The 16,586-nt window shown below is 42.4% G+C and overlaps 1 protein-coding gene across 1 annotated transcript; it reads left to right on the forward strand.

Moving 5' to 3' along the window:
* The first annotated feature begins 38 nt into the window (after positions 1–38).
* On the forward strand, positions 39–16,227 carry nsun5 (NOP2/Sun RNA methyltransferase 5). Its single transcript, XM_055657951.1, has 10 exons — positions 39–197; positions 2,333–2,455; positions 2,946–3,111; positions 3,985–4,093; positions 8,823–8,961; positions 10,674–10,789; positions 11,679–11,857; positions 12,646–12,859; positions 14,425–14,589; positions 15,612–16,227. The coding sequence occupies exons 1-10, from the start codon at positions 105–107 to the stop codon at positions 15,745–15,747; spliced, it is 1,440 nt and encodes a 479-aa protein (XP_055513926.1). The 5' UTR covers positions 39–104; the 3' UTR covers positions 15,748–16,227.
* Positions 16,228–16,586: the final 359 nt, after the last annotated feature.

Genomic DNA, 16,586 nt, shown 5'->3' on the forward strand with positions numbered 1-16,586 from the left:
GACTCGGCCCCACTCGGCGGCTCGGCTCCACTCGGCGGCTCGGCTCCTCGTGTCCCGGCGACTCGGCTCCACTCGGCGGCTCGGCTCCTCGTGTGCCGGCGGCCATGGCTCTATACGTGAAGGCGGCTGCCATCCTGGGACAGCTGGAGGCCAAGCGCGGATCCGTCAAAGCCCTGGTGTTTAACAGCGGCCACAAGGTGCGGGTGGGAGCCGGGGACCGGGTCCTGGAGTGGGGAAGGGGCGTGAGTGAGGGAAGGGAGGAAGAGAGGAAGCGAGGCACCCGGCAGTGGGTCAGTTGCCGAGGGAGCCTGCCTTAGTGAAGTGTGACCATAGACCGGGACGGTTATAACTTTGAGATAGACGCAAAGAGCTGGACTAACTCAGCGGGTCGGGCATCATCTCTGGAGAGAAAGGAAACGGTGACGTTTTGGGTCGAGACCCTTCATCAGACCCGATACATCCCCATTCCTTTTCTCCAGAGGTGCTGCCTGTCCAGCTGAGCTACTCCAGCATTTTGTATCTCTTCCGTATAAACCAACATCTGCAGTTCCTTCCTTCACAAAGTTATAACTTTGCTCAGTTGATGAATGTAAGACAGACATTGTGCACATCTGCAACTTAAAAGAACATAAATTGCGGGAACCATTCAGCAGGGCAGGCAGCATCTGTGGAGAAAACAGTACTTTTTCTCAGATGTAGGCTGCTCCACTGAATGTTTCTAGCCTCATCTGCTTTTATACATTTTTTTTAATTTTATTTAAATAGGAACAGTTAGTTTATCATTTAAGAAAAAAATATATTACCCTAAACCATTGCAGTTTAGTTTTAGGTAAAGTATTAAGGGGAAAGATTTCTTACAATCTACTCTTGTCTACACCCTCATATTTTTGTACCTCCATCAAGTCTCTGAATGGCCTCCTGAACACTGTATCTTATAACTGAAAAGCTCCAAAGCAGGCAATTTCCTAGTGAATCTCCTTAATTCCCTCTCCAAGCTTTTTACACAGAGAGTGGTAGGAGCTTGGAATACTTGGCTGGTGTGGTGGTGGAAGCAAATATGATACCAACTATTAAGAGGCATCCAGATAAACACATAAACAGACCAGGGGATGGAGAGGTAAAGACTGCAGAGGGAGGGGAGTAGATTAAATTGGCATTGAGGCATGAACAACTTGAGCCGAAGGGCATGTTTTTCTGGTATATTGTTCTATTTTCCTAGTACAGGTACAGTGCAATCATATCCTATAGCTTGGTGATGCAAACTGTAGGTACAGCTCCAGCCTTGGCCAAACCAATGTTTTAAAAAGTTATACCTCTTCTCTTGCACCTTGCACATATCAGGATTTAATTTCTGCCGTACTCTGGCTATCATTTACATACTGGTCAAATTTATTCTGCAGCCCATAGCTGTCCTCATGATTGAGTCCACCACTGATTTTTTTTGTGCAATCATAAGAGACTGCAAATGCAGGAATATTCAGCAAAACAAATGGTGGAGGAACTCTAGATCTGGCAGCATCTGTGGAAACTGTAACTGTATTTGTTGATTTTTGTGATTTGTAAGTTTACATTCATTTATAGCTATGGATCAATGATTTAGTATACACACTATGGACTTGTGTAAAAGACAACAGGTCAGCGCAGAGTCAGTGTACAGTTTTCTTAAATTCTTTTAAAAGGCAAACCAGGAATATCCATGAACATGGATTTACTTCTCCAGTCTGAAGAAGGGTCCTGATCAGAAATATCATCTGACCATTTCCTCCCACGAAAGCTGCCTGACTCGCTGAGTTCCTCAGCGGGTTTTACCGATTTTTGTGTCATCTGTAAACTTTCTGATAATTTGTGTAACAAACAGTGAAGGTGTCAGCACTGATCCATGTCATACATCTCTGACCAGTAGCTTCCAATCATACAAATAATTCTCCACCACTCTCTGCCTCCTATTACAAAGCCAGTTTGCCTGGTTTGATCTCATCGTCTCTTATCTTCTAGATCACACCCCTACGTGGGACCTTGCCAAAAGCTTTGCTGAAATTAGTAGTAAACTACAGCAAATGTACTGCTACCATTAGTACAATTGTTAAATTCCTGATCAGAATTTTCAGGCTCAGGAGTACAGAAAACCTATTTCCACAGTTACACCCCCCCCCCCCCCCCCCTCCTCCTCCCCCTGCTGTGGATCGTCCTGGCTGGTGTCAATGAAGAAAGCAAGATTGGGCTGGATGCAACACTTCGGCCAATTGTTAACCAAACAAACTTGAGAAAAGGTACATATTTATTGGGAGTGAATTGTACAGAAAATGCCATGTTGATGGTTACTGTCTTTCAGAATATTAAGCAGCTCTATGCTCTGGTGTGTGAAACCCTGAGATACTCTCCTGTGCTGGAAGATATTATCAGCACGACAGCCCTGCTGAAGAAGGAGAAGAAGCTGCAGATGAACGTTGCCAAGGTATGACCATCGACGTGAGTGCGTGGATAGGAACTTTGAGGATATCTTCTCCATTGGTCCTCTATCATTTTACATATAATTAAACAGCGTGTGCAGGTTTCATGACACTCTATTCTGTGCTGGAACTGGTATAGAAACAAAATATGTTTTTACTGATTTTTCTACTTCATAGAAAATATAGAAAATAGGTGCAAGAGGAGGCCATTCGGCCCTTCGAGCCGTTCATACGTTTCAAACTTCATACGTTTACGTTAATTTGTAGCTATGTAAAGATGATTTAGCCTGTATGTTATGGGCTGGTAAAAGAAACTAGATCAGCGGATAGTATACAGGTGATCAGACAGTGAAATAGAAGGATAGAATGGAATAGGTTGGGAATAAAGTGGAGGGAAAGCAGGAAATTAGAAGGGGGTGAGGAAGCTAAGAATATGCTTGTGTTTGGAAACTTGACTTGTGAAAACTATACAATTTGATACTTTTTAAACATTAGGTACTGGTGTATGACCTCCTCTTTGGGAAGGGCCTGAAGTGTGGCGGGAGTTGGAAAGCATTGATTATGAAACATCGTTCCCAGTTAAAATCAACGCTTGCCAGACTGAAGATAAAAAGAAAGGTTTGCCGCAACGAGGACCTCATTGAATCAAAACCTGCAAAAGGTATGGGTCCAGGCACAGAGGGTGAAAATATTTTAATCATGTGACTAATCCAGCCATCCGAACAATTGCATTTATCCTTCTTGACCATATTCTCACATCGTCCCTAGGATCTTTCCTGATATTTTTTTATAAAGTGTATTTACTTTGAGCCACTTTATCTACATGGGCTCAGATGAGGCCTGACTGGTTAACAGTTCTGTTTTTTTGTGAGATGTTGATCAAAGGCAAAATTATTGTCCAGGACATTGAGAGAATCTACTGCTGGTCTTTAAATGGTGCCATGGTATTTATAATGTTGACTATGATAGACAGACAAGAAACAGTGCTTCGCCATCTATGTTATGCTGATTTCATGCCCCGAGTCCAAAAAACGTGAACTGTCTTACTGTACTTACAGTAACCACAGTATGAGTATGATCCTACTATTCACAAATCAATGTATGAAGAGAATTACATAAGACCTAGGAATATTGGCTGATTACTTCAATGTCTTTCTAATATGACAATGTGGGGAAGGCTAACTCAGTAAATGTTAGGGACCAAATCTGAGACTTAATTGGTTGGATGTTGATAATTCTCTAATCATCTCATTCAGAACAAATGCAATTGTGTTAAACACTGGATGCATTACCTATGTTGCTGTTTAAAGGCAGTGAATTCAAGAGGAAAGTTGCCAGTGGTTGTAGATTCTTCTTTGCTTCGGATAGCTGGATTAGTCACATGATACCTCGTTCTTTTACCTGCAGTTTGTAGACCCCCCCCCCCCCCCCCCCAGATTCTGTTTCCATCCCCCTCAAAGCTTCTACTGCATCATTTTCTCAGCATTGTTATAAGGGGCTGCTATAATATCCCAGATTTTGCCTTTCTTTCCAGATTACCGACTGCCCCGTTATGTCAGAGTGAATCTGCTGAAAACCAACATGGAGGATGTCATTGACTATTTCAAGCGCGAGGATTACCTTTACCTCGGGCAGGCAACTGAGTAGGTTTGATATTTTTCTTCGTTAGCAGGCACAAGATAATTTCAGAAGAGGTTATGAAAGTCAAGGTTGGTTCACATTGGTTCCTGAACCATAGGGATGCTGAAGGCTTGCAGTCCACATGGGGTGGAAGATTGCAACCTTTACGAGGTCCGCCCTGTTTCGACGAATGCAATCAGCCCGGCGTGCACAAGATCAAATAGAACAAGTTGTCCGACAACTTTAGGCTGTGCACGCCATACGCCAGAAGAAGAAGCAGTCCACATGAGGGTCCTGGGATTTACCAACTTGATGTTAGAGCTTCATGTTCAGTCTGTTTTGGTGATTACTGCTTTCTGGTAACTTTATGTTAAGTTTAGTGAAAGTCTCGCCATTTTTCATATTTACAATATAAAATGAAATTTAAAATGCTGTAAACACTCAGGCAGTATCTGTTGATTAGTTCATGTTTCAGGTCTGAGACTCTTTCTCCCACTTGAAAATGCGAGGAAACAAATTAGTTCCTAGTTGCAGTGAATGGGCAGAACAAATGAATATCCTTGATGGGGTGAGACCGCATGTAACAATTGTAAGCAGATGATGCTTCTTTATCTGCGTTGTGAGTTGCTAGTAGGAGGGACGTGGCCAGCAGGTCAACCTGTACTAATGGAGAACAGGGGAAAGAAACAGAGCCAGAATCACAGATGGACAATTGGCAGAAATGACCAATTCTGATACAGACACAAAGAAAGAGCGAGTTATGTCAACTTGGATTATTTGATGTTGAGTTCTGAAGCTTACAATGTGTCCAGATGCGAGATGAGGTGTTGTTCCTCAAGCGTTGGGCCTTCTTGTAACTGTGCAGGAGGCCACATACAGATGGGTCAGAGCAAGAGTTCAAGAGTCAATAGTATTTTGTTGTCATTGGACGGAGAATTAAAGCAGCAGGCAACCGGAAGCTCAGGACCACTCTTGTGGGCTGGACACAGGTGTGTTGCAGTCTGTGTATTGCTTCTCCAATGTAGAGGAGACAATACAATGCAATACTACTTTATTAGCCAAATATGTTTTGCAACATTACGAGGAATTTGCCAAGTCAGTCATACAAATAAAAAGCACCAGAACACACAAAATACATTTTAACATAAACATCCACCACAGATTTCTCACTGTGACGGAAGGCGAAAAAAAAGTTCAATCTCTTCCCGTTTACCACATTGCAAACATCAAATAATAATAATAATAATAATAACTTTATTTGTTAAGCACCTTAAAAACAACCAAAGCTGACCAAAGTGCTGTGCAGAAAAAAGAAAACAAGCAAGACATCATAAAACAGGCAGAACAACAGTACATACAACTAACACGAGGCGCATAAATTACATACAAAAATCCAAACAATAAATTAAAAAACATAAAACACGAGGACGAACAACGCAGCAAAACCAAGCAAATAAAGTTAATAAACAATTCAACACCTCACTGGTCTACAAAGGCCATGGAGAATAGATATGTCTTCAGGAGTGACTTAAAAACAGCTAGAGAAGGGGCCTGTTTAACGTGCAGAGGCAATTCATTCCACAATCTCGGAGCCGACACAGCAAAGGCACGGTCCCCTCTGAGCTTCCGCTTAGTCTTTGGCTCAATCAGGAGCAGCTGATCATCTGACCTGAGAGAGCGGGAGGGCGAATAAGGGTGAAGAAGCTTAGATAGGTAGGACGGGGCAAGACCACTTAGGGATTTAAAAGTAAATAAAAGAATTTTAAAACGAATCCTATACTGAATAGGCAGCCAGTGAAGAGAGGCCAAAAGGTGTGAAACATGATCATGCTTTCGTGTGCCAGTCAAGAGACGAACAGCTGCATTCTGTACCATCTGGAGACGGGCGATGGAGGACCGACTAACCCCCAGATACAGTGCATTGCAGTAATCCAGCCGGGTGGTAACAAAGGCATGGATTACCGTCTCAAAGTGCTGCCTTGACAAAATCGGCTTTATTTTTGCCAGTACACTAGAATGGGAAAAGTGCACGTGACTTTGCCTGAGAATATGGTGTGGGTCCCTGGCTGGCATTTCCTATTGTATGGATGCGGTGTGCCGAAGGGCATGTTTTCCTGTTGACTAGAGCAGCTGCATTTGCCCAGAGTAGGGGAATCGTGGACCAGAGGAACCCATGCTCCTTCCTCCAGTGTGTTACACCCTACATGTTTCGGTATGTTGGTGTGAATTACATTTCTTATGACTGTATCCATTAACACCATTTGTCAAGGTAATTCGGTATCCCTTTGCTATTGCTTTGACTTCCAGCCAAGTTAGTATCACAACCACTTGTCTGACTGCAGAATTCAATTGTGTAGAACTGGAAATAGCAGGAACTCGATCAATTCCTCAGATATTTGCTTCCTAACTTGCCCCTGCTATTTTCTCTGCTGGATTGCCTAACTATGTTTACCAGTCTCTGATGAGGCCCTTAACCAGATTTAATGGAATAATTTACAAACTGATGATAGTGCAGATAGTGAAGATGGTTGCGAAAGGTTGCAGCAGGATGTGGATCGATTGGCCAGGTGGGCTGAGGAATGGTTGATGGAATTGAATACAGAGAAGTGTGAGGTGTTGCATTTTGGGATGTCTAACAAGGGCAGGACCGACACAGTAAACGGTAGGCCTCTGGGAAGTATTGCAGAGCGATCTAGAAGTGCAGGTGCAAGATTCCTTGAAGGTCGAGTCACAGGTAGATAAGGTAGCCAAAAATACTTTTGGCACAATGGCCTTCATCAGTCAGAGTATTGAGTATAGAAGTTGGGCGGTCATGTTAATAGATAATAAGATAATAGACGTTGCAGTTGTATAAGATGTTGGGGAGTCCAGAACCAGGGGCCACATTTTAAGAAAAGGGGTAGGCCATTTAGATTAGAGATGAGGAACACTCTTTTTCACACAGAGTTGTGAGTCTGTGGAATTCTCTGCCTCGGAGGGCAGTAAAGACCGGTTCTCTGGATACTTTTAAGAGAGAGCTAGATAGGGCTCTTAAATATAGCGGAGTCAGGGGATATGGGGGAAAAAGCAGGAACGGGGTACTGAATGTGGATGAACAGTCATGATCACATTGAATGGCGGTGCTGGCTCGAAGGGCTGCATGGCCTACTCCTGCACCAATTGTCTGCTGTCTATTAACCGCATTTAGAATATTGTGTTCAATTCTGGGCACCATGTTATAGGAAATATATTGTCAAGCTTCAAAGGGTTCAGAAAAGATTTACGAGGATGTTGGGTGTGAGCTACAGGGAGAGGTTGAGTAGGCTGGGTCTCTATTCCTTAGCGCATAGGAGGATGAGTAGTGATCTTATAGAGGTGTACAAAATCATGTGAGGAATAGATCAGGTAGATGCACAGAGTCTCTTCCCAAAGTAGGGGATCGAGGACATAGAGAACATAGGTTCAAGGTGAAGGGGAAAAGATTTAATAGGAATCCGAGGAGTAACCATTGTCAAGGTACGTGAAACCAACAGTTGTGAACCTGGGTTTTAGGATGGACAGTGACTTTAAATTAGATCGCCAAATATGCGCGGTGGTTAAGTCCAGCTTCTTTCACCTAAGGAAGCTGGCGAAGGTGAAGTCCATTCTCGAGCGGCAGCATTTTGACCTAAATTCTGGAAAAATGCGCCGACACCAACAATAAAAATGTGGATATCAAATATGTTTGGCTCATTACATTTGGTTCAGATGATTCCTCCTCGCCTTTTAAAGGGAGACCAAAGAGGGAAAGACGTGGTCTATGTTTCTGGCCTCCCTACACAAGCTCCCGGTGCAATAGTAAGTTCATTTTAAAATACTGTTATTTGTTTTAAATCTCTGAATGGGCTCGCCCAGGACCTACCTCTCGGGAGGTGCTCCATAACCATACACAGACTTGGTCCCTCAGGTAGCTGGTCAGCCCTTTCTGCGGAGGTGCCGCGTCTACTCGGAGGCTCAGAGGGGATAGAGCCTTCTCTGTTGCTGCTCCGGCACTCTGGAACACCCTGCCGTTTCTTTTCTAGGGTCTATTTTCTCACTTTACTTCCTTCTCTAACTTCTTTCCTAAGGGGCTTTCTTTTCCCAACACTCTTGCACTGCACGACTCTCTTTGTGGTGTTTTTGATGTTTCTTTATTTTACATGTTTTGATGTTTCTTTATTTTACATGTCTTTTCCTACTATTTCTTTTGATTGTTATTTTTGGTGTGTATTAACTTTTTTGTCAATGATTAGTGATGTACAGCACTTTGTTGCAGCTATGTTTGTTTTAAAAAAAAAAAAAAAAAAATTATTATTATTATTAGGATTAACTTTTTCACACAAAGGGTGGTGGGTGTGTGGAACGAACTGCCAGAGGAGGTAGTTGAGGTGGGGACTATCCCATCATTTAAGAAACAGTTAGACGGATACATGCATGGGACAGGTTTGGAGGGATATGGACCAAGCGCAGGCAGGTTGGACTAGTGTAGCTGGGACATGTTGGCCGGTGTGGGCCGAAGGGCCTGTTTCCACACTGTATCACTATGACTCTATGACTGTCTATTATCTAGTGGTGAAGTTAATTGGTGAAATATATCATACTTCATTGGGCCTGGATCCAGGGTTTATTCATTAAGTTTGCTCCAAATAATCAATTCTAAATTAAAACTTTGAAAATGATTGTCATTAACTTAATGGATCTTTGGCTACCCAGTATTTGGCTGGTGATCTTACATGTGAATTATTTTTCCCACAGTGCAGATCATTTGAAGAATCTTGCTTCTAAACAGTTTGTCTCTGATCCTCATCTCCCTGAATTACTAGTTTTCCACCCAAAGATTGACCTTCATGAAAATGTCTTGTACACAGCTGGACATATCATTCTGCAAGATAAGGTAAGCCTACTTGCGCATCACCCTGCTGCACATAATGAAACATTAAAATACATATGTTTATTGTTTAATCAAGATCTATATTCCAATTTGACAGAAAAAATCTAATTTGCCTTTTAGTGGCATTGAAAGAGGACAGGTTCCACATTTCCACCTCCACCATTTTGGGGATTATGTTATTTATAAAGGTCTCTTTGGGAGATTAATTGAAACTCTATATTCTGATTTATTATCCTTCGTCTGAAAGTGTGAGTTTGACACAATAAATGGCAGCTCGTAACTTCGTAGAATTGTATTCTCGCACTATATATTTCACAAACCATATACCATATAATGGTATATGGACACACTGATCTGTTTTGTAGTAAATGCCTACTATGTTCTGTGTGCTGAAGCAAAGCAAGAATTTCATTGTCCTATCAGGGACACATGACAATAAACTCACTTGAACTTGAACAAACATGATTGACGCCAGAATGAAAGTTTACTTTGAGAACTGATCTATGCTTCTGTTAGACAGAGGAACTATTTCTCCCATGTCTGGGATGTATTCTAATTTAGATGCTGCAGGTCACTTTGTATGTAAATGGTGTTTTATGATATTGAGAGAAAGTTGCTGAATTTTGCAACATAGATTTCTCGAGACTCTGTGGAAGTTTCCTGGCACAGCAGTAAGTACAGATATGTCGCACCCTGGTACATGATGCAAAAGCCTACATCTCATAGGTCATAGGAGCAGAATTATGCCATTCAGCCCATAGAGCCATTCAAACATGGCTGATCTACCTTTCTTTCTCAATCGTATTCTACTGCTTTTCCCCATAACCTTTGACATCCCAACAAATCAGGAATCTGTCAATCTCCACTTCAAAAATACCCAATGGTTTGGCGTCCACAGCCGACTATGGCAATGAATTCCACAGATTCACCACCCTCAGGAATTGCGAGTTTCTCCACTGTTTCGCAGTGTGTCTCCTGCAGGAGTTTGACATTCGCTTTGTTGGCGTATGTGAGCTGCTCAATGATGGATATCTTAGCACTGGTGAGACCTTCGACATTCAGCTGTAGTATCCCAGCATCCTTGTCTTTGACGGCAACTGCCGTCCCGTTCTGTCACTCAGTCTTTGTCCTATCCTTGGTTTGGTTTCGTGTTGTCGGCATCTGTCTCCACAAAGTATTCCACAAGAGAAGACTAACTGGATTAACAGGAGAGACCACGAGAAGGTTGCCGACATCTTGACGCAGAGACAACAACCTGGCTGCTCAACACTCGTCTTGAGATCTTACTATTCCTTTGGTTTATGTTTCATTCACAAGAAGAAGACCACCCTCTGGCTAAAGAGGTTTGTTGCGTAGTTCGAATAAAAGGTCATTCACCTGAAACGTTAACTTGTTGCCTGACCTTCTCAACCTTTCCGGTATTTTCTTTGTTTTAGATTTCCATCATCTGTAATGTTTTGTTTATGTCTTATTTCTGGATGGGTCAAAAGCAAGTGAGTTACTGCGGCGTTGCTCGTGTTGCAAATGTTAGGATCTTGTGAAGAACTAACAGCCCGTTCTAGATCAGTGTATGCGATGACTCTGCTCCCTCAGCTGATCCTGCTCTAGCTCTCAATGATTCACTTACTGCATTGTGGGTTATATATGTTGCCTGAATCACTCATCCCAATCACTTGTCCAATAAATGTATTTTCACCCCCTTTTTTTATCCGCAGGCCAGTTGTCTCCCAGCACATCTCTTGAACCCTCCAGTGGGTTCTCACGTAATTGATGCGTGTGCGGCTCCTGGAAACAAGACCAGCCATCTCGCTGCTATTCTTTGTAACAAAGGGTAAGCCTGGCAATAGCTCAGTAAGTTGGAAAACAAGGTGTGTGCGATACTAGAAAGAGATTAATTTTACAAATGCAACCAGTCACTTCTTCTTGTAGCTGAAGCTGTTTTTGCATAATGGTCCAGAAACTGGCAGGTGGCATTGCTGCACATTTTCCATATCGTTACTTAACTCTCCTTTTCCAGGGCATCTATTGTTGACTGAAGAAGGTTCCGACTCGAAAAGTCACCTATTCCTTTCCTCCAGAGGTGCTACCTGGCCTGCTGTCTATCTTCGGTTTAAGCCAGCATCTGCAATTCCTTCCTATGCAAGTTAGCAGATGGGTCGAATAAGTAGTTGAGGAGGCAAATGTCATTTTGGCGTTATTTCAAAGGAGTTTAATAATAGGGTGTTGGTGATGGCAGTCATGGAATACCATGACGAAGAAAGGATATAGTAGCATAGGTGATGTCCAAAGGTGTTTCTCCAGGTAATTCATGGAATGCGAGGGTTGTTCTGTCAAGTGAGGCTAGACAGATTATATTTTTATTCCTTAGAGTTTAGAAGAATGAAGGTTTACCTCAAATTGTAGAAACGGTAGATGTTGCGTAATTCTCCCTAGTGTGACAGTTGTGAACAAGACAACATAGTTAGAAAGTCATTTTAAATAGACGTGGGTATAAATCTCTTCTCTCGGGCTAATAGGAAGTACCAGCATACATCAGGAGTTGCCAGCAAGGTCTTGTTGACTGGTGGAGTGGGCTTAGTAAAGCCAAATACCTCTTTCTTAACGTTATTACCATTTTTTTTAGTACTTTATTCCCACATAATCGACAGTCTTAATTTTACTATTTCCATTTCCTGGCTACTTTTCGCCTTTCCAATTTGTTTTATGTTCTTTTTTTAAAGTAAACTCTTTGCATTTGACCTGGACACCAAACGCTTGGCTACAATGGGCACTCTGTTGTTGCGGGCTGGAGTCACATGCCATGAAATGGCCAACCAGGACTTCTTGCTAGTGGATGCCAGCGACTCCAAGTACCAGGGTGTGAAGTACATTTTACTGGATCCTTCTTGCAGCGGCTCTGGTCAGTAATCTTTTCTTGACATTTTGGGAGAATTTTGAAACAAAAAAGTTTAGGTGGTTTACATGTACTTCAAACTGAAGGTAGAAAAAATAGGTGAAATCCAGACAATTTTTTTGTAGTCCTCCGGTAATAGACAATGCGTAAAGGGACAGTTGGATACAAAGCAGGGATGGAGCAAAGAGAGCAGCCATGCGGTGGCTGAATGCGTTGGTTTTATTAAAAAGGTGCTCAAATAAAGAGAGCGTTAACAGCCAAGCCAGCTCCATTCAGTGAACACCCACCCGCCACCTCTATTCCGAGTGACAATATGGCTGCTCTGAGTACTGTCGGGAGAGTACAAATAATGTTTCGCTACTGGACTGGTCCCATCAGCAATTAATCAAGAAGCATTGAAATCTTAAAATGCCGTGAAAACTGGTTGACTATCAAACACTTTTTAGTTTAGTGCAGAGATAAAGAGTGGAAACAGGCCGAACTAGCCTACGCAAACCAGCAATCACACTGTGCTTGCACTATCCTGGAAGGATAATTTACAATCTTTACCGAGGCCAATTAACCTACAAACCTGTAAGTCTTTGGCGTGTGCGAGGAAATCAGAGCACCCGTGGAAAACCCACGTAGTCACGGGGATAACATACAAACTCCCTACAGGCAGCACCCGTAGTCAGGATCGAACCTGGGTCTCTGGCGCTGTAAGGCAGCAACTCTACAGCTGCGCCACCGTGAGATTTGATTTGACCCACACATACTGAGAGGCTTTTGCTTACCTTGTCCTTTTCCCAAATCAGGAATTGTAAACCGCTTGAACCAGTTCACAGATGATGAGGACTCGTCATCCACACAGCGCCTGCAGGCGTTAGCAGCTTTCCAGCACAAAGCCCTCAGTCACGCACTGAGCTTTCCAAGTGTGGAACGGGTTATATATTCAACTTGTTCGGTCAACCGTGAGGAGAATGAAGATGTTGTTGAGAAGATACTGCAGCAATATGGAAACCATTTCAGGTAGTCTCAAGGGGGAGGAGTCCCAGTGATCTTTCCCTCCTGCCCCAGATTATTTCATTTGCCACATTTCATGAACTGAATAGGAATTTAATGAATTTCGGGCATGATAATACAGTCTGAGGTGATATTGTACCTCACAGAGAGTATGGCTGGGGAAGCAGATTGTACAATTCACTCGAGCCTTTCTCCATTGCTAATGTCTGCGGTTTCACTCCCATGCACGTTTCCTTTTTTGCAGCGTTGACTTGGTGATTACTGCCTCTGTCTGGCAGGTCCAGGCACCTGGGTTTGACCTTGACAGTGGTGATGTATGTGTGGAGTTTGCATTGTTCTCCCCCCCCCCCCCTCCCCTCCCAAAGGTTTATTGGTGGATTGGTTCTTTCACGGTTGCCTGTTGCCCGTGGGTGGCAGGAGAATCGTGATGAGTTAATGGGCATTAGAGAGAGAACAGATCACTGGGAGATCATTGAGGGAATTATATCAATGGGATTTATCTAGTTTAGTTTATTGTCACGTGTACCGAGGTAGTGAAAAGCTTTTGTTGTGTGCTATCTAGTCAGCAGAAAGACAATACATGATTACCATTGAGCCCTTTACAGTGTATGGATATATTATGAGGGAATAACGTTTAGTGCAAGGTATCAAGTAGCTGGCAAAGATGTGATGGGCTGAATCGCCCCTCCAATGTCCTGAGCAATAGGAAAATCAAAGACCAAACTGAAATTCCTCGTGATTCCAGGATGAATTCAGCTGTAAATTCAGTTTTTTTTGGCAAGTATTGAATGAATTAAGAGCTTGTCAAATGTCCTTTGACTGTTGGTGCATTAATCTGGTGAGATGAAGTTCTGGATTTAAAGGCAATCAATGAACATTTCTCCTCATTTTCATTGGATTCTCCCAATGTTCCTTGGCTACATCTATTCTTCCAATCTGAGAGTAATCCATTGGGGTGGGAGATTGCAACCTTCACGAAACAACCTGTTTTGATGAATGCAATCAACCTGGTGTGCACAATCAAATAGAACAAGTTGTCCTACAACTTTAGGCTGTGCATGCCATACGCAAGTAGAAGAAGAAGAGTAATCCATTCAAGATTCCTGGAGTGAGGAATGTGATTTCAGCAGTTGTTAGAACTTTTATTACTCATGAAGACAGGAGGAAGAAAATCATTGGCATTCTCAATCCTGACTTCTGTTTAGTGCAAAAAACACACAAAGTGCCGGGGGAACTCAGCGAGCCAGGCAGCATCTATGGAGGGAAATGGTCAAATTATGTTTCAGGTCAGGACCCTTTCCATAGGAGTTCAATCGATGTGTTTTGCTGATTTTAGAATGGACACAGTTACACTTGCCCGAGATTACTTCCATACTTTCACAGCCTGCCAATTTGTTGTGATTCACATACAAAGAATGACCAGTGGAACCAACCTTGGGCATAGCTATTTCCTCTGAGAGAGAAATTTGGGAACTAACCATGTGGTTCTAAGTGAAAGATAATGGGAATATTTAATGCTGTACATAATGTTGGGACATATGATCTAACAATATTTTTTTGGTCCCATGCAGACTAGTCAACCTGATGCCCTCGTGGCCATGTCGTGGTCTGGACACATTCCCTGAAGGTCCCAGGTGTCTCCGTGCTTCGCCAAGCGCCACACTGACAAATGGCTTTTTTGTTGCTATGTTGGAAAAGCAAAATGGACAAAATGAATTGGAGCAAAACAGAGAGAGGTAATGATTGCATAAGGAACATGTTCCCCATAAAACCTTAATAACCACCTTAATGAAGTAAAACATTGGAATTGGTGTCAGAAGTATTTATGCATGGTTCTTTAGTAGCACAAAATTTAAAAGTTGAGAAGTGTTCATTTCTCCAAAGCTGCTGAGAGGCCTGTCTTTATTCAGAAATGCCAACTCCCCTACCATGGGAGAAGAATGTAGCTGTTTACCTTATCTACTATTGCCCCTTATGATTTTATAAATCTCTAACATCACCTCTTCCAGTAGATCCAGCTTCTCCTCATAACTCAAACCTTCCATGCTTCGTAACGTCCTTGCAAATCTTCTTTGCACCCTCTCCAGGTTAATGTCCTTCCTATGGCAGGCGACCAGAACTTTGCACAGTACTCCAAATGTGGCCTGATTAACTTCTTGTACATGTAACCTTACTGTAACCTGATATCCCAACTCCTGTACTTGAAACCCTGACCTATGAAGGCACGCGTGCCAGACACCATCTTCACTATCCTGTCTACCCGTGTTGCCACCTTCTTAGGAACTATGTATCCTTTCCTGAATGTTTTATTTAGTAGGCAGAGTGGTCTTCCCTAAGTGTCATTGTGACCAATTTGCTTTTACTTACAATAACAGTTTTGCAGTTGGCACAAAAATGAAATATGATTAGGTGCAGAGTTCTGTGAGAAACTTGGGAACAGACATGTTAGTGGGTGTGTTAGTTATCTCCTGTTCTGTATTATGTTTACATATTCTGTTGTGCTGCAACAAGCAAGAATCTCATTGTCCTATCTTTGACACATGGCAATAAAACTCTCTTGACTCGTGTAGATGGAACAAATAAAACATTTATATCAGTAATGTGAGGCGATGTGTATTGGGACAAGGAATAACAGGATGTCGAATTTAAATGTCAAAATGAGTCGAAAAATCAGAGAGGACAAGTAGACATTCGTAGTTTCAGAAGTTGAGTGGAATTAAATGTAGTGGCTCAAAGGAATGTTGTTTTATCTTTTCAGCTTCTCTGAAGAGAGGGTGCCACTGCCAGAGTCTGATCTTGCTCCTGCGAAGACATTGGAAGGAAAGCCTGCAGCTTGCACACCAGCTCCTCGAACCAAAAAAGTGAAACGGAAGAAAGTCCAATCACGAACATGAAGAGAAAATAAACTCCAGATGTTGGAATGTACGGCAAAACGCAAAATGCTAGAAGATCAAGCAGCATCTGTGGAAGCAAAACGTGAAAGTTGATGCAAAAGTGACCCTTCAACAGAACTGAAAAGTAGCAGGAAAGTTGGCCTGTGTATAGCAGTACAAAATAAGGGGGGGGGAGGGGAAGAAGAGGCTGGCTAGGTGATAGGTGAAGCTGGATGGGTCGTTTTGCTGTAAATGTGAATGAACTACTTTTGAACCACGTAAACCAGCTGTCTTGAGTCTCTTTTTATAAAGTTAAAGCAACCAGGTAGCATGTGGGTGATACCATCGTGTAGACAAGATCTGGCGATTTATAGAATGCAGACAACCTCCACTCAAACTTGTACTCCGAAGGCTTCAGAGTGGAAAAAATTGTAACAGGGCAGCTGTGAAGGAAAGCTTAACTCGCCTAACTGGAATATGTATAATAAAAGGTTATCATGGCTTTTGTTCTTTTATCGTCAATATATTTATAGTGATATATTTCACCCGATTTGAACTTGAAGAGATCCGGTGGGAGAAGAAGCACGAGGCAAAGTAGTTAAGATATTGAATAGGTACAAAATGTGTTGGAAGGAACTGCAGATGCTGGTTTAAACCGAAGATAGACGCAAAAAGCTGGAGTAAAATAGGTACACTTGTTTTACCTCTTTCAGTGTCCCCTCCACACGCCAGAGCTATTCAAATACACAAATCAGTAAATGGCAGCTAAATACAACTCGACTTTGCATCATTTGTAATTGAGGGAAGAATAAAAAGCTTATTTGTATAATTTAGGAAAAAAGATAAACGATAAAACTCCA

The sequence above is a fragment of the Leucoraja erinacea genome, chromosome 28 (genome assembly GCF_028641065.1).
Source record: "Leucoraja erinacea ecotype New England chromosome 28, Leri_hhj_1, whole genome shotgun sequence".
Classification (NCBI taxonomy): domain Eukaryota; kingdom Metazoa; phylum Chordata; class Chondrichthyes; order Rajiformes; family Rajidae; genus Leucoraja; species Leucoraja erinaceus.